Source organism: Pleuronectes platessa, chromosome 12, assembly GCF_947347685.1.
Source record: "Pleuronectes platessa chromosome 12, fPlePla1.1, whole genome shotgun sequence".
In the NCBI taxonomy this organism is placed as follows: Eukaryota; Metazoa; Chordata; class Actinopteri; order Pleuronectiformes; family Pleuronectidae; genus Pleuronectes; species Pleuronectes platessa.
This window is the reverse complement of record NC_070637.1, coordinates 13,766,182-13,789,674: the sequence shown is the minus strand read 5'-3', so window position 1 is coordinate 13,789,674 and position 23,493 is coordinate 13,766,182. Positions and strand designations below refer to the sequence as shown.

Genomic DNA, 23,493 nt, shown 5'->3' with positions numbered 1-23,493 from the left:
ATGTTTACTTTGTTTGATTGATTTGCTTCAGAGTTTATGAGACACGTCATTAAAGAAATGTGACAAGCGGACACACAAACACAAACACACACAACATTGATTATTGTGAAGGGCCTACCTCAATATTCTTTGAGAAGGCACCAAGTTAGATGTTTCCTTGCCCAATTTATAGCTTTCGTTCTCTGAGAATGTTTCATATCCAAGCAAAATTATTGTACACTGAAATATCCTTAACTAGATCGATGATCGAACAAATCAAATGGAATCAAACCCAGCCCTAGGGAAGAAATGACCAATGCATATGTGTACTGTCAAGAAAATGTATAACAGGTGTATTACTGCAGTGCCAAAAGGCATAGTGAACAATTTTGAGCGCACCTAAACTATGTGCTGAGTGACACATCAAAGACCTTGATTGACAGCCAGTGTGAAGGAGAGCAACTAAAAAAAAGAGAGAGAAACGTGGGTAAGAATGGATGATAACAAGGGTTTTCATATATAAGAATACAGGTGTGCCCTGAGATTCTGGCCTGCCCTGCCCTGCGCTGCGCTTTGCCTTGGGCGGAAAAAGTTTGGAAACCCCCGGGCCCAGACCACATTCGTGATCACATCTCAATGCCTCCTCCATTTGTCTTTGCTGCATTCACATCTGGGGATCCATCCTCTTCTGACCATCCAAGATGGATGTTTATACCAGATATTAACAACAACAGTGATTCGCTATCAGAAAGCCCCGGCTGTGCTCGAGGATTAACATACTAGCTTCACTTAAAGCAAATAAGAGATAGAAATGGAAGTGCAGGAGGCTTTTTCCAGAGACAAGGGCAAATAAACAGCAAAGATGAAAGGATGCACTCAAGTAAATAAAAACTGAGGCAAACTCAGAATGATTCTATAAGTTTCTAGCTCTCAGTATGTTAAATGTGTAGTGTGGCCGACCTTTAAGGGAGTGCACTGAGGCCAGTCGAGATTTGCACATGTCCTGAGGCACTTTCTGCCGGGTTAGCGAGCTGTGCTATTGGGAAAGTCCAGGTCCAGTCTGATAGGAGGATTAAAGCCTCAGGTAGAGGTTTATACTTTGATGACAACTAGGGATGACTGGGCTGAGAGTCTGTCAGGGGAGTGTGTCCTATGGACTCGGCAGACGTTAAAGGAAGCGGATGAGTGGTTGTTTGGTTCTTGTCTGACAAGCGTTGGAGATTTGCTTTTCATCTGCCGAGCTGTTCAGAAAGAAAACCAAATCAACTGAGAGTTTAAAGAGAGGCTGTGTGTCAGTGTTAATGTAAATCACTGGTATCTAATTTTAAGGTATGAATTAAAATCAGTAATTTTAATCTCTGGATTGGGACGCACCATACATGTTAAAATATTCACAGAGGAGCACAATGAAATAAGATAATATCCCAAACATAAAATGTGTGTCAATTTGCATTGGATGAAAAAAAATAACCTAGATCTTTGTGTCTTTATCATGACAAACAGGAACAGGATGTGCTAACAGAGATGACACAATACACATTAATATGTAAACATGTCGCCCAGATGGCCCACACACAATCACTTACACACACATGTTTGTAGATCTATCTTAATGAGGACACTGCACTCCCTAGCCCCTTACCCTCACCTTAACTATCAGAACTAAATGCCTAACCCTAAATCCCAAGTCATGTTTCTGCCTCGAAGCTACGCTGCAGCCTATATTTAGATGTGTACCCTAAGCCAAGCCCTACACTGTACCCTGAAGTGCACCTCGCCAAAAGTGTAATGCCTCACCAAGGTGACGCTGACCACAAGAGCTGTGATTGGTCCGCTTGGTAGTATCGCATCTCCGGCAGACTCAGCGTCATATTTAAATTGAGTCTTCAACCTCTATCTGCTCAAACTCCAACACGATCCGATTAGTAACACTCTACGTTGGTCTGAAGGAAACAGAGATGCCAGAGAATTTGTAAATAAGCAGACCGAAAACCGTAGAACACTCAACCCCAGAAACTCAAACGCCACTTGGTATTCGGCGGTGTAATTGCATTGCGACTCACACACACCTTCGCACAACTATGAATGCTCTGCCCCTGTGTAGGCTACGTAATTAACATTGTAGAGGGTAACACATCTAATACTTATGAAATAATTAACTCCTGGACGTTGTGTCACATTAAAAGGCTACACAAGGGGCAAAGTTAAGGTTAAGGTTACCTTAATTCAGATTTAACCACTACATTAGCCTGCTTTCATTTTTTATAGCATAAACTCAAATGCACATCATCTTAAGATCAGTGATTTAAGCTCACTGGGGCCCATTTTCACAGCTTCTCACACTGTGCTTCATAAATTGTGTGTTGCCCGACCCAGAATAATCTCCAGCCTTGTTAAGCAATTATTGCACTGTGTCTTGACAAAGAACTAAACAAAGTTAAGGAAAAGGTTTTTTTTTAAACTTTTTGTCACTCTTTCACTTACAATTTGCTTTTCTCCAGCAGAAATTAGTTGCTCTCCTTTGTGCTCCTAATTCACGACAATATTGTCAATCAACAGCGCACTGAAGAATCTATTGAATCCATGCTGTGTGTTGACATTTGACTTGATTTTGTCCCATTAGTGCGACTCAATCTACTGGAAACTCTGTTTGAATCTCACTCAGAGCTAGGACGCTGTGTATTCTTGAGGGTTGTTATTTTTTTCTCACAGAGAGGTATTTTATCTTTATTATATCTCCTGAGCAGCATTGTGGCAGACAGAGCCATCACACAAACACTGAATTAGTGGGATCCCAAAGTACAGCTCCGATGCTATCACACAAGTGCTTAATTTTAATTCACACTCTGCGCTCCCTCTACTGTATTCGCCACTTATCTAAACAAAACACCTTTTCACATGATAGGCTTTTCTTTGGGACTCTGACATCTCTGGACAGACAAAAATGGAATTTCTCCACGGGCAGAGCACAGCTGTTGTACTGCTTAAAGGTTATAATAACCCAAGACTGATAAGCTCCCACATTCTGGCACCCCACAAGGACAAAATACAATGTAATGTGTTGTGGTCTGTGGTTGTTCCTTCAGAATAGATATTCAGGCAAATACCCGACAGAGGTAAAATACTTTCCTTTTTTTTTAATTTGCAGAAATATACATATTTAGTTATTTCATTTTTCAAAACCAAATTCAATTTCTAATTAAAAGAGCAAAAATATTATATTTTTTTTATATGCAGAATAGACCCAGAACTGGACTCCAACTCGTAGATGGTATCGGCCATTGAAAAATCCATTTCATGCCCCAAGGTTATGAGATGCTAATCAAGCTGTCTCATTAAGGAGCAGAGGATAAATTCTAGTTAAGCGGTAATGAAAATGGCCATTCTGATTATCTCAATATCATATTTTTTCGCTTCAGTAAATAGTGATCTCCGTGTATGCGCTGCGAGAGTGCCATTTGTTTACGCGTCAAAACAGGACATGAACAAATGTGTATCTTCTTCTCCCGTTGACCGAGATCGACCCAGGTTCTCAAGGTTTCATTTCTCTTTCAGGGGAGATTAAAGACAGAAAGTGATGGTGAAGTCATCGGAGGAACACTTCAGGGCCGGATTGCTTTATCTTGACAGGCTGCAAAATGACAACAAATCCGAAGTAGATTTTACAGGGAGTAGTGCACAAAACACACAAGTGCCCCCCTGTGAATGATGCATAGAGCCGGGGGCCAGTCGGAAACAAGATGCATCATCCTTCCAGGTTTTATTCAAATAGGTCTGTGGTGCAGCAAATGCACATTTACAAAGACAAATTCCTTTGTCTTGCACATATTTCTGTCAAGTTTCATTTAAATTAAGCAGTTAGGCTTCTTTTAAGTGCACATACATAATTACAGTGGTGGAAAGTAAGTAACTATAAGTTTTCAAATTAAGTACAATTATAACATAAAGGAATTTAAGGTTGTAGCCTATGTATCATGCTTCCTGCATGAATGTAAGTATCAGGCTTGAATAATAATACAATAATAAGAACCGTACATAATTGTTTGATTAATGTAGTTATACTCATTATTGCTTATATTTTGCTTTTAAACATTTAATGGATATTTTCTCTTTAATGCCCAATTTAATTCCATAGCTATGAGTGTCTGGAAAGCTTATTTATCCCTGCACTTTATATTCTAATTAGTTTCCCTTATATTTCTGAATTAATGCGTCGTTAATGCAAACAAATTAATGTATGGGTAAATCTGGGACATCAAGGAAGGCACTGGCCATCAACCACCACTATCACACACACACACAACCAGTATCCAGCGATGACAAACAACCAGCAGTGCAGTTTTACAAGATACAGCTCTACTGTTAAATACTCTGTTATTGTATAGAGCCGGATCTATTATTCATATCATTGCCAATGAAAATAAATGCCTATGATTAAAAGATAAAGATAAAATTGCACTTCTCTGTGTGTAGGGTGGAGGCACCACAAAGCAACTATACTTAGAGCAGCCAAATGTCCAGCAGCAGCCCTGTCTAATGGGATCTGAACAATGACAGAGCCTATGAATGTGCCTGAAACTATATGATCCAATAAAATCCAATAACAGGACTAAACAGGCCCAGCAGACATTTATCTTGTCATAGCAGAAGCACTGAGGTGTGTCGGTTCAGCCGCCACGCACAAAACCACAGCTCTGTCATCAGTGTCACTTAAAACACTTTCGTATGTGTAAATGTACCGTAAAGAGTGATTGATTGGCAGTAAGGTGACATTAGTCTTTCACGTGTCATATCATGGAATCCACAGCCATGCGGAGCGGTTCTCCCACGCATTCACGTAATGACTTAGCATTTAATTACAGGTGTAGGCTCGACTGAGCACTGTCACACTGCAGAAACGCGAGGGAGCAGATGTATGATACTTGGTCCTGTGCTCCACCACCGGTGACACCGGGTAAGACTGGGCGTTATTGAAGAGTCGACTGGACACCGGTGGAAAATGGCTGTGACACAAAGTGGGGTTGTAAAGTGAAGAGAGGTGAAATTGATTAGTTTGTGCCTCTCTGCGGGGCCAGATGTTGTCGGAGTAAAAAAATCAAATATATTGATCGGTGAAAGCAGCCAGGGATTCATATCTGTGAAGCCACATTGTGCAAACATTTTTCACTGCAGTTGGTGCGATATTAATTTTTACATTTAATCGGTGTTCTCTCATCTGTCGTGCAGGTGATGCAAATAGTCAAGGCAAGTGTTATAAAATATGTATTCTTAACCAGCATTATTAAAAATATCCCAATAAATTAATACTTTTTTTATATAATTTTCTGTATTTGCTTTCATTCTTTCCCCCATTGGGTTTGCTTACAATCTCTAACCAGCAAAAAATATCATAATACCATAAAATCATGATGTCCTTTTAGAATATAGAACAATGAATGACCCTTGTATGTTTAAAGGGCTTCTGCACAATTTAAGTTACCAACTACCAGTTAATAAAACTATGTATACGTGTTACACATTGATGAACATGTATATCTCTGTCTAATGTATTGTGTATGCAATTGCTGGATCGTTTTTGGCTAACACACATCATGTCTAGTTCGGTCTTGAAAACCTTTTGGTATAGATGACTGTTACTTTGTGTGGTATTAGAGTGTGCGGCGATCTTTCCGATCTCCCCATGACGTTTTGGTTTTTCTCATCCTCATTGCAGGGCGTGCTGTTGAGCTAATAGTCTCTTCATGTAGCTAATCACCATTAACTGAAAGTGCAGTGTTACCAAGATGTTTAAGATAGTGACACTGCAGTCTTGCAGGGTGCTGACTGTGCAATTAGGTCACAGAAGCTGTTGTTGGACAACTGCTCCTTCCAGCCTGCACTGCTCTGCTGACTTGGCAGAGCTGGAACTATTGTGCTCGATACACAGAACCAGGACATTCAGCCCGTGTACTGAACCTGTTTATACCCATAAGTATGTGTTGCTTTACGATACATTTTCTCACACCTCATTCATCACTCTCAGTGGTTCTCAGGGTTAAGCTTCACTGGTTTTCATCTAATCAGGAGAATCACACCCCGGACACCAAATGCAATTATAAGATTAATGTATAAATACTAAACGGTATATAGATGTCCTCCGGCCTTGACTCTTTTCAGCCTGTGACGTCTTGGGCAGACTGCACAATGTTACAACTTCATGTTTCATGGCAAAATGTAAAAATGTTCTGTGCTGCTACAAAAAGGCCATTCAACGGATATTAAAAAGCTTTGCAATTTAGTACCAGAAGGGACTTTAGATTGCATTGACCTCATTGATCTCACCCAGGTCTGTTTAAGTACAATGTCTGTAAAAAATAAATAAGTAAAAAGCACTAAAAACTATACATTTTATTCAAAATGGCCCACGTCCTGTGTGGGTAATGCATAGGGTATTTTTGTGGATTTAAATATTATACACGTCTTCCTGATATCAAATATCAAGTTTCTGATGCAATATTTTAAGAACCCCTCGAAGAAATGTGAAAAGTAATTGTGATATCAAATTAAAATCCTTCCTTATATGAACATGTTTGCAAAGTTTCTTCAAGGTCTCAAAAAATGTGCATGAAATGAAAATTAATGCACAAAATCTAAACTGTCGGACCTCCTGTACAAAATTCTAAACACGTGTCAAAGATTGATGAAATAATGATTCCAATTGATTCATGAAAATTTAAGCAATTTTATCCCGACATCACCCTGAGTTAAGTGGTGGCTCAGCGCCCGCTGGCCACGCAAGAGCTCAATCACCACAGAACAAAGGATCTGAAGTAGGTGACAATTAATTCTTTTTTTGAACACCTCAAACACCTACAAACAATATTTCTGCAGCCAAATAATAATGATCTAAAAAAAAAAGTATGAACTCTTCTTTTGTCAAACACTGCAAAAGTCTCTGGACGAATTTACATATTGGTTTTTGAGTTTGTGCAGACAGTGGGAAAATGAAGTGTTCCCATTTCAGAGCTCCTTCAATGAAAGATGCTGTAATGGATGGATGGCAAGTTCCCCTGAATGAGAGTCATTGCGAATCGTCTGTTCACAGGAAACGGACTCCATTGGCATTTTTTTACAGATCTGAAATCAATTTGATAGAGTGAGGACTTCCTGGACACTGTTTAATTACTTTCTCAACACTTTTCCTAAGTAGGAAACAGCTAATTGATTTCTGTGGAGTGTCCAGAGGGGCTCATTGGACAAAAGTACACCGGCTCCTGAGGCACAGCTACAGTAAAAGTACGGCTGCACAGAATCAGCAAACATCTCAAACTAGAAGGCCACTTTGAAAACGCAGACCAGCGCCAAGGCCTGTGTTCAACAACTTAAAAAAGAAAAATCGAATTCATGAGGAATCCCATCAGCAACAAACATCCCGTGACTGTGAGGTGTTGCTTTGTTGAGGCAGCTGCATCAGCTGTGCAGTACGGTTCCAAGAAATAGCTGTAAAATGTTGGGGCAGAGCTCGTGACCAGACCAGACGTGAAACAATTCAAATCAGCACCTGGATACAAAATGTGTCTGAGAGTGTGTGGAAGCAGAGAGTGGAGCCACTAGAGGAGCAGAGCGATGAAGACGAGAGGAGCAGAGCGATGATGACAATAGCTTTATTGTTGCACACAGACAGTGAGGTACACACCAAGTGTTGGTCTAAAGAAGAAGGTGCAAGGAACTGGCCAAGTCCCACCAAACCAATGATCAGATTTGAGTTTGCTTCCCCCAAAACAATATACTCCGAACAAACAATTTAAAGCTATGGTTGGTAATCCTAGAAAAGATAGCAAGCGTTTGGAAAAGTGAAACCGATACATCCCACCCCCTCCCATACGACCCAAAACTGATAACCACACACTGGCTACTAGAAGAAGACGTGTTTCCTGACTTGCTCTCTAACATCATTAGATTGTGAAAGCACGGGCAGGGTGTCTGGAGAAGGGCAGGTTGTTTAGTGACAGACAGGTACGCCAGCCAATCATGTTGTACTGTTCAAATGAATGACTAGTCATGTTTGTTACAGTCCTGTGATGGCCACAGACACCGGATTTCATTAGTTTTGTTCATGACTAGTTTATTTATTGATTTCAACAAATAAGATGAAAAGGGTTTCAGATCCAAATGACCAACCCTACCTTAAAAGGAAGAAAAACGTGTAAGATTTTGATATAAACATTAAAAAAGTTTTTTGTCATAGATGGTGAAACATAACACTGGGCAGTTTTTATTTTATGGCACCTTAAAATGAATAGTCTATAGCAACTCTCGGATGCCAAGTATACCATATCATCTTATATCCTTATTTTTACGAGCATGAAATGAAACGCAGTTGAGACATGACACGGTTCAGTTAACTGATCTCCAGAATCGGTTTGGTCAAACAAGATTTTTAAAGATTTTACTCTAAAAAAAAACTTTATATATATATATATCATATTTTAGAGTAAAGACCATAAATACTTTAAAATATTACAAAGAAATATTCTTGCTAATGACCTGGAACTGGAACATCGATCTATTTCTTCTACCTACTGTAACACACTGTATGCAGTATATTATGTATTTGTAGAAAGGACATATAATCAATTAACTATATCAAGATAGGTTTTGTTGCGATCTGTGTTGTTCAACTGCCGCAATCATTCTTAGCTGCTTGTTGCATGACGGTTTAAACGCAGAGTCAGCGAAGCGGCCTCCTTTGATCACAGTGGCAGTAAAGCCTTCAGGTTCAACACCAGCAGCTGTGTGTTGTTGCTCAGACGCCCAATGGAGAAGCCTCATTAGGCCACATTTCACTTGTCAGTCGTGATATTGCATTAATCAGAATACCGTGTACTGTGTCACACTGTGATTTATGGTGATTGTTCTTCAACTTACTCTTCGCCGCTTTAGGGCTGTAAAAACTTAGTTTTTCGATAATTAACCGGAAATAAGTGGACGCGGCCCGATAACTTTCTATCGGGATTGTCGTTGCCCGAAGTATATATGCAAAGGGTGCAGCAGGTGTCTAGTGTCCACTCACTGACTATTTAGTTACTAGTTCAAAGGTATTTTGTGGCGGCTTAATTACTGCGGGTCACTCTGCAGTTTCAGAAGGTTAAGTTACAACCAGCATGGCCAAGGCAAAGCAACCAGCCCATTCCAAACAGACATTTTAGAAGGGGCACCGCAACCTCAGATTAGAAATCAAGTTCCTACAAACTTTATTTGTTCTTAAAAATGACATATTCAAAATTTTTAGAATGAAAAATTACCTTTAAATGGCCAAAATTGCTAATTTTCTGACTTGGATCTATAAAAATGCTAATGTAGCCCCGCCCCTGCTCTCTACCACTTGCACTTGAGGAGCCTTGTCCAGTTACTAAGCTCCACCCACGAGATGACATGATTGGTGTCTTAGGTTTGTCAAATCACAATTCCAGGTCTTAGTTTCTTGTTTATCAATTCTTCATTTTAATCATAAGATTTAATAAAAGACTAAAAGGCATAGGGAGGACAAAAAAGTCAATTTAGAAAATACTGCAAATTTTCATTACCTTTCAGTTTCCTCCCACAGACAATAAAGCATAGGACCCTAAAATGCCACCGTGTGTTTTGTGGGATAAGACGTTGTTGTTGTGTCTCTTACCTTTGGATACTGTTGCACTGGAATGAGAACTCTTTCGGAGAGCTTGATATTTTTATTGCTGATGATATCTAGGTATTTCTTTATGTCGCCATCTTTTCTCAAATCGTCGCCTTCATACTTTTCAATCTCTGCAAACACAAAATAAAATAACAGATAAGAAGATAATTAGTTTTGTTATGTTACTGAAAACACAGCATCAGTCCACATGTGCAACTCGGCTCTGGAGAATGCTGCAGCATGACAACCACACAGTGTAATGTTAGGCTTGGGGGCGCATCGGAGGGAATTAAACTTTGCATTGCATCGCACACAGTGAATCATTTTAGCTGATTATTATTGTGTCTCAGTTGTAAATATGCTCACAGTGCAAACTTAATGATGTGAGATTATCCCGCTGTCTACCGCTACGTCCTTTACATCAAACCCTGTAATCTCGTGATCCAGTCAAAATAACAACAGAGGCCAAAGTCGCAGTCGGCTTACTGTGCCTCACTTCACTGCAAACTGAGCTCTCGTTCTCTCATCCCCGCACAGCGAAGGACTTAAACAGCTGTCAGATTAAATATACAAAACGTTTGATATCAGAGTCGTTTGGCGTAAAGATGAACTCTCATATTAAGATCATATTTGCAGATCGTTGGTTCCAATCAAGCTGCAGCACTTTACAGGATGTGCAAATCTTGTGCAAATTGGCCCAATGGTCCTCTTGTGTCTCCACGGCCTGATTACAAACAGGAAGGAGATGAGAGGTGGATGTTAACCATCTGGTTCGGCTCCACAGGAACACCCTGAACTGAACACTCACAAGACATGATCCTCTAGGAATGAAAACCTCTTCGGTTTCCTCCTTGATCGCTGCCTTCTACTCAACAGAATTACAATTTCAGGTCTGTGACGTGGGACAATAAAAGATGTTCCTGAACAAGACCCAGAACAAGTCGGCGAACACACCTGAGATGCTATATTGAAACTCAAGAGTTCACTGAGGCTGGAGCACTGCGCCCTTATCTGAGCTGCCGACAGCCGGCAGACAAAGCTGTGACGTTAACAAACAGCTCCAGCTTGGGCAGATAAAAGGCTGAAATGTTCACTAAGGAAGAGAGTTGATTATAGACTGTAAGACATCCTGATTAGAGTCAGAATGCAATATATAATCTGTGTCAACTGTCTCACAGTCTGACACATTATTCGTTTGTGTGGATAATAGTTGGAAAGAGTGGCCAGTGGTGTCAGTTTTATGAAATGCACAAAATCCATGAAATGCAGTGATTTCTTCCAGCGTGAACCAGTCTCTCTCTGATTGTGACTGATTGTCCGAGGAGCATCATTTAAATTGGAAGATGCTGTCTGCGCTGCTAAACTGTCAAAAGCTGAGAGAGGTCATTCAAAATGGAAGAATACAAATGAATGAATGTGAAAATGCCTTTTCAGGTTACTAAGAGTCATTGCCAGAAGGGACAGCCTTAACAGAGATGTTTGCTGAAGGAAAGGTTTTGCTCATTACCTCTCAGGACTGCTGTCTGGATTCTTTATCAAAACATTTATGCAGGTTGACAGATTGAAATCCAAGCGTTCAACCTTTTTCTCACATCGACGCTGCGGATTCACACTTCCTTGTTCCTTATGTGACACTTTACATGAGGCAGAAGTCCCAGGATACCAAGAGCTTACAGAATATGCCTTTTAATATTATGTGTTTTTCCTGAGGACATTTATCAAACACAACCTGTGGTGTGCAGGCACATGTTGAACTGGCTCTTCTTTATATACAGTACATGAGGAGCTGCATAGGGACAATGTACAAATATACAAGTTCATGTGACAAAGTAACTAACGATATTTCTGAGAAATTATTCTTCCTCTCTGTTGGGAACAAATGTAACATTACCAATTATACAATAAAACATTATACAATGTAAATTGGCAAGATAAAGGTTCTGCATTCACTTCTATGGGACTTTATACTAGAGGTATGTCAAATTACAAGTTATTACATTAAAGTAATTGTGTAGTATGCTTACACATTTCTGTTTTGGGATTTGTGATAAATGTAGCCAATTGATTACTGGATTTTACATGTTAACAGATCGCCTGCACAGAGGTTCATGGTCAGGCCAAAGAATATCGCGCACATCACAATCCACACAATGCTAGACACCACAGGTTAGAGATGGAGATGGAAGTATGGTGAAACAATATATAACCACAAAGTCCATACACAGAAGAGACGTGGGTGGACGGATTGACCTCAACACAGTGTGAAGACAGTCAACGTTGGTTTCTTCTCAACAATCCTTCCCTAACCTTCGTAATCCTCATCACAAAGCCACAGTTTCCCTAAGCGATTTGTGAATGAGACTAAACCAAACCTTAATTGTAGCGTTGCCTGATCAGAAAACGGTTTTAATTTTGAAAATGAGACTTTTAATGAATTTGGAAGAAATAAAGACAAATTCTTTAACAGCATGTGTGACTCTGGAGGGTATAGTCAAGCCACACAGTCTTTTATACTTTCAAGGACTTGTTCCTGTAGACTCTTGTTAAGGTTTTGATCATTGGAGAGTTAGATGCTCTGCCAGAATACTTAATGCAAATGTGCAAATGCAAAACATCCACTCATTTAGTTTGTGAAACTCATACCATCAAAAGAAGCTCATGTGCTTTCTGTGCTCAGTCCCACTTCCAGGTTTGATCAAGGATTTAATTCTCGGTATCCTCATACATTAGTTATGGACCTCTGCATATGGATTTGTTTTGGGATGAATTTTCATTATGAAAGTGAGTATTTAACTTTCAAATGGGCATAATGTTCACATCATTTGAATGAAGTAATGCTGTTTTTATAGCCCGTGACGATTTTTGTCCTCTGTAACAGTGCATAATGAGAAACACCTTTATTCTAAAGTGCAGCCTGCCTGTGAACTCGCACATTGTGTGCGAACGCATGCGAGAGAGTAAAAAGCTGGGGAAGGGAGAGAAGCGGTGGAAAATGAGCTTACACTGTATAAATCCGGAGAAACGTTCACACTGGTATCATCGTTGTCAAATATGTGGTTGGAAGTGGCAGGAGCCTGAAGATCACAGATGCGAGAATGTGCTTTGAAGGTTCCTGGTTTCAGCCCTCACACAGGATGAAAAAGAGTGTCAGCGGGGAAACTGAATGAGTGACTATTCTTGTGCTCTTGATCCCCTCTGTCGCGCTGTCCAAACTGCTTCAGCAGAGCTGCTCAGTCACCAAGAATGAAACAAGAAAAAAAACTCTGGTTTAACTGGGCGGCTTCTGAATGAAAGTGTGAACGCACAAGTTCAGAGACGAGGTTTTGTTGAAAAAGAGAAAATGTGCTCAGCCGGTTTGCCTTGGATTAAAACTTAAATACATCTGCTTTGGTCAGTTTGCAACAACTCAGACTGAGGAAAAGTTTTCATTCTATTTATCCTGGAAAGTTAATATGAATATGAAATGCAATATGCAATCGACACATCACAGCCCCTAATATCACTGCACACTGACCACAGCTAGTAGACAACTTTTTGCCTGCTAACTTCTTCTGTCGTCTCTGCTTCAGTGGTGCATGTCTCCCTGACTGAAGACTCCAGTCAGTTGCAGTGAGAGCAGAGGCAGGGAGAACTCAGGCAGGCAGGTTGGTTAGTGACAGACAGTCAGGTTGGTCAGTGACAGACAGGTACGCCAGCCAATCGTTTCATTAGGTCCCGCTTATTACAGTCCTGCCAGGGCTGCAGACACCAGCAGCTGTATTTATTGATGGCTATCGGGACCTAACGTGGGTTTCAACAAATTAGATAAAAAAGTGTTCCAGAAACAACTTACCAAACTCACCTTTAAAAATCAACACACAGCAATTATTCATCATTACAGTAAATTAGATTCTAGCTTCTATTGGGAATTCACAGATTATATTGGGTGCGGTTTTTTAATTCAGTTTACTCAGCCACACACAGGTTTGTGCCCCTGTTTGTAACCGTACAGCAGCTGAAAAAGCAAAGCCCCTATGAGACCACATTTCAATCTACTAGATCCAGATTTCAATTTGGATCCAGACCAGAAACACACTCATCGCTGCCTATCAGCCCCCTTGATAAAACTGGATTGTTTTGTCCAGATTCACACATAATTCTCTCCCTGGAAAGTAGAGGAAAATGTTAGAAAATGAAAGAAAGTGGAACAAAAAAAATCCTGAGTCTACCCCCTGATACAGACCTGCCCCAAAAATGTAAGAGTTCTTCCCTGACACTTTCTCCCATTAAATTCCGTCCCGTAGTTTTTGCATAATCCTGCTAACAAACAAACTTAATCTGATGGAAACACAACCTCCTTGGCAGAAGTAATTAATATCTTACAATATTTGAGCTTGTTTCAGTAGAAAGAAGAATGTATGCTGTTCAAAAACACAAACAGAGGGGTGGGAGGTGCATTATTTGAGATTATATGTTTACTACTCAGCTGTTTATCTTCACATTGTAGCTTTATTGGATTTAAGGCTTTATTTGACATACAGTCTACAGCATGCTGTTTTTTCTAATACTGAATAGAAGCTGCTTTAAAAGTGTGTGTGCTTGTCTCTTCCTCTGCTGTTGAGGGACGTGTTCTTTTTTGTATACGGCTAAACTATGATGAAACAATTCACCATAATGAATAAATATCTAATTGAATATCTTCCTACATAGGTTTGATTAATCTCTGCCCCCATGCACTGTCATGCCAAAATGTGATTTGATGAGACAGAACCGAGCATGAAGACGAACCTCATCACACCCAACAAGGGCGGCAACTCAGGATGTCCTAGAATCTGATGTGCGCTCCGTGTAGACAAATAACACACAGTAAGCAGCCTCTGTTTTCCACTCTCACCATATATTTTGCAAAGCTGGCTGAAAGACTTGAAACCTTGAATAACCTGCAGATTGATTGATGAGGAGCACAGGGGAAAGCTGCAGAATAGTCGAAAAATACACGTGTAAACTCCCCACTTCTGCTGGGTGAAGATCCTGGTAGCTGTGGAAATGTATTGTTGAATGAGGTTAAAATACTCATACAAAAATGATTAGATTTATAAAGTGTTGAACAAGTCAATCCTGGAATTGAGTGATTATCATTCTATATGTTTAATTAAAAATCCTGATATACCAACTGCATAAAGAGGCCGGAAAAACAAAGGCTTTCGACAGCAATCAATTATTCCCTGATTGCTTCTACTTGCTGAAAAGTACATCTACAATAATGACTTCATAATTCAATCAAAAATGAATTATTACTGTTCAAATAGCACAGAACTTTCTGTCACGTCAGATTTTCCTGCATGTACTTTAACGCTGCACAGAAGCATTTTGTTCAGTACGTTCCGGGGACATTCAAACACCCACAGGTGATGAGTAGACGCAGGCACAGATTTATGTTTGTCCCTCTGTTACGTAGAGACCCCTGGGGTTAGAGTCAGGGAAGGTGGACAGGGGTCGGGATGTAGAATTTAAAAAGAGAAAATTATTTAGTGGACTTAAATGCAAAATAAATGGGTTTGGGGTAGGGGCTAGGTCCGGATATTGTCATATATAAATACGTATCTGTCCTGCCCTGGAAATCCTGCAAATATGTTATATATATATTTGGGATCAGGAATAGGCATTGAGCAAACATGGACGGGCAGCGTCTGAGAATTCAAATGTGTTTTTTTGAGAAATCGGACAATGAAATTACATCTTAATCAGCTTCCATGAAGCCTAGTCAGCCAAAGATTTGTTTTACTAACTAACCATCACTACAGACAATTAACTGACTAGTACAAAACGGGTCACATACAGACAGAGAGAGCCACTGGTGAATACGTCCTCAGTGGCTTTTACTGTTTGTGAAAAGATATCAGCTGTTGACAGCCACTAGTTTGGCTGGTGATGCATTAGTGCTGTGAGAATTGAGAAAACATTTTCTGAGAACACAACTCAACCATCATAAGAAGAGGACAACAAGGCCATGTGAGGCACAGTGTGTGTAGCATGTAATCACAGGGGGCTGGTTATATGTTAACATGTTTGGGCGGGTCCAGATTTGACTCGCGTCCAGTATGGCACTTTGTGGGTGTGGGCGGGTGAATGGTTGCAGAGATGAACCAGTGAAGGACTTCTAGCAAGAAACACTCAAGGAAAGTGGAAACAGTCTGATACCACTGGTGTTCATTAGGATATAAAATCAAGCATATGAAGAACATAAGCAAAGATAAACAAGTTATATAAATGTTTACAACAGGTTTCGTCAGTAGAGAGATGGCCTGGTGTGAAATGACACACGAAAACCAAAACATGCATTGAGTGTTATTCAGAAGTCATTTGTTGACACCAGGCTGAATTACTCTCCTATAACTAAACGCGTGTTACCACCAAACACAGCAAATTGAAGTAATGGTGCTCCGAGTGGCAGAGTGGACCTGGTGAGGGGGTGGAAGGACGACAAGACGTGTAATTAGATTTGGCCTTTTTCACTCTGGACTGATGAATTTATATGCGACGGGTTTGAAATGCGCACCCCCGCTCGGCCCCGTGCTGTTGATGTGTTTTTAACAGAGCCGCACTGAGGCAAATTGCATTCGGCCCTTGACACAGAGATAACGTATTAAATCTTAAATCTAATTATAATGCCGTCCCCAAATTCTCCGCTGAATATGCAACGCAAAGTGAAAGAGTAATTACTATTCATACAAATTATATATTTTGAATAAAATAAACAGATTATACACAACATAGAGGCCAGACAGGACAGAAAGTATGCCTCACATTTATCTGTGGTGACAACATGGTCTTTATCTCCTAGATAACATTTGCAAAAGACACTATTATTTATGTATATATATATTAGATTTTATTTGGACATGGACATGACAATGTCATTGGACGAACCAGATGCATTGTTTACAGTGTATTAGCATAAATGCTAGTTTACAACACCTGTCTGTATCACTTTCATTTTGTTATGTATAAAAGTTGCAAATAAAGAAATAAAAGGATGGACAGCAACATATATATATATATATATTGCTTTCTGTCCCTTATTTGTTGTATTTACAACTTTCCGGGTTCCAAGTGAGCATTCAAGGGACACAGAAACATAATCTGATCTGTAATATCTATTTTCCGAGTGCTGCGGCTTTGGCTCATCCACTCATTTCTGTTGCTTGAAAACGCTCATGACCTTGGAATTTAATCTTATTCAACCCGTGCACTCGTTGTGAGTCACTTTCGATAAGAGTGTCGGCTAAACAGCGAAAAGGTAATGCAATGTCTCACTTTCCTGAAATGCAATGTAATCTTTTTTTGTTTTTGTCCTTTTGATAGGTCGCACAACATGGGGGGCACGCTGAAAATGTGACTAACAATTTATAAACAAGAGAGGGAGAGAGATTAAGTGAAAATCAATTAGAGTTCCCAGACTGAACTGCTCTATGTGGAGGGGAATCATCCCAATGACTTTTAAGAATGTAAGACATGTCTGTTCAAGTTATATGACTGTTTGTCGACTCTATACTTTACCTACAGACTGTGATACATCTATTTAACAGTCAGTACAGCTAACTCTCTCAGCTTCTAATTACTGCCCTACGTCATTAGTTGACTAAAGCTAAGAGGGTTCCTGCAATGTCTGATTAGTTTTAATAAAGTTAAAGAAGAGTGGATGGATGGACGGATCAATGGATGGAGGGATGGAGGGATGGGTGGACAGATAGATGGATGGATGTGTGGACGGATGGATGGATGGAATGACGGATAGATGGATGGATCCCCAAAAATGTAACCATGCTTTGTGGCGACTGACGCAAGAGCTGTGATTGGTCCGAATTTCTATTGAACTTCTATCAGCTGCAACTCCAACACCACTTTAGAAACACCCGCCATTGGTCTGAAGTAAACAGACACCAGAGAATTTGTAAATAAGCCGACCAGACACCGGAAGAAACTCAACACCAGCATAGAAACTCTACCACCACTAGCGTTTCGGCAAAGCTTCCACACAGAAGTATGAATTGGGCTTCAGCCCTTACTAATCGACTGGGCGGCTGTGACTCTGGGGTTGGAGCGGGTTAACCACTAACCAGAGGGTCAGTGGTTTGATCCCAGTCTCCCAGATTCCGTGTGTGCAAGTGATGTGTGATAGAGAACGTGTTGCACACAGATGCACTGTATGAATGTGTGTGTGTGAATGGCAGAACTGTGCCGTGAAGTGCTTCGAGTGGTCGTCAAGTATAGAACAGTGCCACATAAAAAACAGAGCATTTACCATCTACTCGAACAGAAACCGATTTATACTGTGATTAACTACTTGATATTCAACTATTTTTTAAGAACAGTTCCTCTTTTTGCTCGAGAGTCGTTGAGAGAACGACAGCGAAGTGCAGCCGGGTAATGAAGAGAGAATTTGAGCTCTGACAGTTTGGAGAAAGGCTAAATGCAAACCAGATAAAACCCAGATATGATAAAGGATTAAAGGAAGCGTTGCGCTCACTGCTGTGTTTCACATCAAAAGGAAGTTTCTAAGCTTCAGTTCAAATATCTTATGCCCACTGACGCTTAAAGACATTAAACTGACAACCTCATTGAGAGTGGGAACACAGGTAAACTCGACAGACGTGAGGGGTTTCTGATGTTCTTCTCTCTTATGATTTTTACTTTACGTGAGTCATGGGCCTCCTTCGTAAACAGTACATGCTCATCTTTATTTCTGAGAAGCCTGCGTCCTTCAGATCTCATGAAGATTTGTTTGTGCTGCCGCTTCCACCGGCAGCACTTGTGAGGACATTCGAGATTAGTAATGCTTAGCAACGATATAAAATAGATCTTGTCATTGTAAAAAAGAAGAAGAAGAAAGTGATGTGCAGAATTGTCACCTTTAATCTAAAAGTGGAAACATGCAGATGCACACACTTGCCTTTGTTTTTCTCATCAACCAATTTTCCTCTACCCGTCCATCAGAGATCTCAGCGCACACCCTCCTCTGTGCGTCTGCCTGCTCGGCGTTCTGCTTTGCTCATTAGGAATCCCATCGGTTTTCATGACAGGACTGAGCTACGTGGCATGTAGGCAAGTATTTCAAAGAAAACCGCTGGGATCTATTAAAGGCTTCCCTTTCTTGTCTCTAACTTCAACCCACTCTAAAAACAACGGTGCTGCTCTTTAGTCGGCCGCAGATTAATAAAGCTCAACGCATGGAAACATTGACCTTCATGTGTCAATCCGAGTAATCATTGCCCACTTATACGCTGAAATGAGCTGTGATACGTGATTTAAGTGATTTTAAGGAATGGTCTCGAGGGGAATGTGTTTAAATACATTATTTCACTGCTTCACAGTCGAAGCAAACCAGTAGCCCACACTCCAATCCGAGTGATAATCATCCTCACCCACCCACTGGAAGAGCTTCACTCCGCTCGAAGAAAGAAGGACAAATTTAAAGGCAACACTAACTTAAGCAAATAACCAATTCATTCCATAAATACGGAGCTGTTAACTGAGGCCGTGGTAAATCCATGTCCCGCTGGTAAACGTGCATGACGTGAATAATGCAGGATTTCATGCTCCGCTATTCAGTGACTAATAGCTGTGGATCTATAAATCTGTGGGAGCAGTTTATCTTGCCGTCCACTGATGAATCTGGACTGACATGAGATGATAGAAACTGTGTGAAAGTGGTTGGAATTATGACGATTATTTCAGATGCTGCCCACAGCTGATGATGTTGAACACTGTCAGAGTCTGACCGAGCTGACAGTTTATCAGAGTAATCGTTCACTATTGTGAATTTTGCATTTATTTTTCTTTGTTGACCTCGGAAACAGGATTCCTCTGATTGAAATGTTCTCCGTTCCTTAGAAATGTATAACAGCGTGTTGTATTTGTGTTCATCGTGTTGTACTCACTTGAAGAATTGAAAACTGCACCGTATTGAGTATATGTGTATTTGTTAGTGGAAAAAATGGCTTCACCTGAATGAAATCACTTTCTAGATAATACCATATAAACATGCTAATTCCCGTTCACTGTGCAAATGCAATAAAGACATTGATTTTCCTTTGTGTCCTGGCTGTGTGACTCAGCCTTGAGTGAAGCTGGCAAAGTGCACTGTGGGCGCCGCCGTCACGTGTCCCATCGGCACATTTCAACAGGGGGGCTCAAGGAGCACGGGCACCAGGGCGCCGTCCAATCACAGCGTATGAATCCAACATGGAGCTGGACTCTACACCTCTCTCCACAAACACGTCCAAACAGATGTGTGATCGGAATCTTAACATCACAGAGCAATACGGATGAATGTAGACGACAGTAAATGTTGACTTTCATTTTACACCTGATACACTGCAGTACGTGTTCCCAGAGGAATATAGGGCCACGTGTTTAGCTTGCTTTACTGTAGTTTTCTCATGTAAGCAGAGTAGAAAATATTCATTCCACAGCACGTCACTCAAAGCTTTACTAGTTATTTTTAGGAATGCACTCCTGTCTACCTTGAGGGAGCACATGTACATTTACAACGGAGAAAAGGAAATGTTACGACACTGCACCTGCTCCAGACTCCAGCCGAGGAGCCTGTAAGACGTCACAAACTACAGGAGCCCATTCCCTGTTTCAAGCTTCTCCTCCTCATCCCGACTCATGATGTACGATTATTGATGCTGGCACCAAATATCGATATTTACTCTTTTAGTTTTATACTTTTATGCAGTTTTTTATACATGTCTCATCTGTGAAACCAACAATAAATTGCAGGGAATAAACACACAAATCCTGCAATTTACATCTTTCGGGATGTTTTTTAATCTTCTTCAGTTAAACAGATACCATGATGTGTTGTATATGATTGTATTGCAACATATCAATTATCGGAGAATCACTGTATTGTGATATTATTAGGGCTGTGAAATGATTACAATTTTTAATCAAATTAATCACAGGTTTCTATGGATTAATCATGATTAATCACATTAGCGATTTTTTCGGAATATTTTTGTGAAAACAAGATAACGTCTTCTCGCAGAGTGTGCATATCACCTTGGTTTTACTGAATGTTCGATCTTTGTTTTTTTGGAACACGATCTTCCCGTCCAGAAGGTCCTCAGGTTCATCAAAATTATCCATGTTGTTTGTTTGTTTGAATGGCAGCTGCCGTCTGACTGCATTAGAGCGGCGACTAGTGCAGAGGCGGCGGAATTGGAAGGTCCTTCTGCGCATGCGTTAAATGCGTTAAAAAAAAAAAAACGAATTAATCCTGTAATTTAATCATAACGCGTTAACGCGTTATTTTTCACAGCTCTAGATATTATCGCTGTCTGCCGTGTATCACGTATCGTATTGTTTCTTTGTTGTGTCGTCTCCCCCTTGCTGCTCTTCTTACTATACAGCATAGACTGCACCTCCAAAGACCCAGCTGTCAAACTTCTACAGTTTGCAGACCACACCACTGCCCATCGGACTCATACGAGAGGGTGACAGGTCAGCGTATCGGCAGAGAGTTGTAGTACTGGTGCTCAGGTGCAGTCAAACAAGTGGAAACGACAGCAGACTCGTGGAGACACTGCTCCCCCTCGCAACATCCAACCGCACTGTTTCAACCCTCGAGCTTCTGGGAAATACCATTTTCCCCAAGACCTGAGGTGGGAGACCAACTGGCATCACCTCCATCAACTCAAGTGCACTGCAGAGGATGTTCTCTCCGCCTCAACTGAGGAAGTAGTGTCTGCCACGGGAGCTGTTGAGCAAGTTCTACGCTGCAGTCAGAGAACGCCTGCTGGGCACATCCATCACGGCCTGGTTGGAAGCAGCCACAGAACAGGATAGGAGCCAGACTGCTGCGAACAGTAAGGACAGCAGGGTGGGGGGGGGTGGGGGGGAATCATTGGTTCCACCCCCTCTGCCCGCCCTCCGGGGTTTGTTCTCTCCAGGAACAAGGAAACAGGTGAGAAAAGCGTAACAGATTCCTGAAGGCGCCACTGAGCCGTGTTCACCAGAGCTACCAGACACAGGAGGAGTGTCTTTCCCCATCACGCTCATCAACAGCTGACCAGTATCATCGACTACACCATAGATATACTCTCGTTGCATGATGCACACAACTCTTGTCTGCACGACCACACACTTGCCCTTGATATACAGCATATAGTTTGCCTTTTATATGATCTGTACCTTGCTTTTATATAGTCTGTAAATAGGAGGTACTTAGTTTTGCACATTGAAAGAGACTCACCAACTGCAGCAACCAAATTCCCCCCCTGTGAGCACGAACGCATTTGTGCCAATAAATCTGACTCTGATTCAAATTCCGCTTCGGGCTGAGCCGAGTCCTTGTGTTGGCTCCGCCGTGATATGTTTTCCCGCCTATCAAAAGTGACACAGTCTGGATATGTGAATGAAAACCACGGATGCACCTGCGGCGTGGAGAGAGGTACTTTACATGCTGCAGGCTGAACTTGATTATACGGCCCTGTTGGACGAAGTGTGACATGAAGTCAGAGGGGAGACGGTCGAACATCTGTCTCAGCGGCACCACCGAGTCCCTCCTGTGACCTTGATGACAGCGTTGGTGTTGAGAGAAGATGAGTCACGCTACACCACAGTCACCTGAAATGTTTATGAAGCGGTTTTCAGGAATTATCCATTGCATTTAGAATCGATGATACTGCCGATTAGATTTGAGCGTGCACTATACAGTCTGTCTGTCACAGAACCAGTGGGTTTCCTGCTACACACTTTTCTCTTGATTGTTGCTAATATTGTTAATTTGTTGATGTGCTCTGTAACATGTGACATCTTTTCCTGATCATCCTGGTAGAGGGAGAGCTCACTTGAGACTCTCTGTGATGTTTCTGCATATTTGTGGTATTATTTGTATTATTCTATTTTTGGTAGTTTCTCCAGACTCTTGTTGAGGGTAAAGGGCATTGGATGTCTCACCTTGTTAAGCCCTACAAGTCAAATTGTGATCTGTGAATACGAACTGTATAAATAACAGTTGATTGATTGATTGAAGAGAACTTAATATGATGGCTGGATTAGCTAACAATACTGAAATGCTTTTACTTTCACATAAACAATGTGAGCAAAGAAAAACTTGGACTTCCACCCATTGATTGAACAATCTAAAATATTAATGCGCAGGGAGAGTTCTGACTAATACTGATATTTGCTTAGCTTGTTTAATGTCTTTTTTGCAAGAAACTTAAGCAGGATGTGAAGTTTTCGAAGCTTCTTTTAGTCTGACAAAGAAATTATGGTAACACACAATTTGATATGAAATAATGCTATGCCGAAGATTCAAACGCTGGTACACTACTTTGTTGAAAATGAGTCAAACGTCCAGGTAATGGAGGTGATCGGTGACTTCAGTCTCCAGCTGTAGAGAGACCTGCTCCGTGGACACTCGAGTTATTATTTTGGGGCTGTGTTGTGCTGGTGCTCGACCTTGGAGGGTTACAATAAAAGGTGATGACTCTACACTTTCCATTCTGTGCGCATTGCATTCCTCCACTTTTGGAAAAACATTTTTTTTTTAAAGTTGTGCACAAAGAGCCAAAGGGCAGAGCCCAAAATCAAGACGCACAACCACAGCGAATCCACTGTCACAGCATTGCGAGTTAGGGGTAATGTGTTGAATATAATCTCACATCAGGTCACAGGTCATTCCCCCCCACAAAATACAAACAGAAAGGTGTTTTCAGCTGCAGAGATGGTGAATGCCACAGATGAACACGATTTTGGAAAACACCTGACTTACCTTCTGCAAGCAGGCGCAGCGCGTGCACAAAAGAGGGGTCCAGGGTGTTTTTCTCCGCCACCAGTTCAGGTAAGCACTTATTGGAATTCAT

At 41.0% G+C, this 23,493-nt stretch overlaps 1 protein-coding gene across 1 annotated transcript in view; it reads right to left on the bottom strand.

Annotated features, from left to right (window-relative positions):
- Positions 1–23,493, bottom strand: part of khdrbs2 (KH domain containing, RNA binding, signal transduction associated 2) — a 62,295-nt gene extending 38,802 nt beyond the window's left edge. Inside the window, exons 1-2 of the mRNA XM_053436723.1 lie at positions 23,403–23,493; positions 9,638–9,765 (exon numbers count right to left, since the gene is read on the bottom strand). Coding sequence (XP_053292698.1) covers positions 9,638–9,765; positions 23,403–23,493 — 219 coding nt within the window. The remainder of the gene's footprint in view (positions 1–9,637; positions 9,766–23,402) is intronic.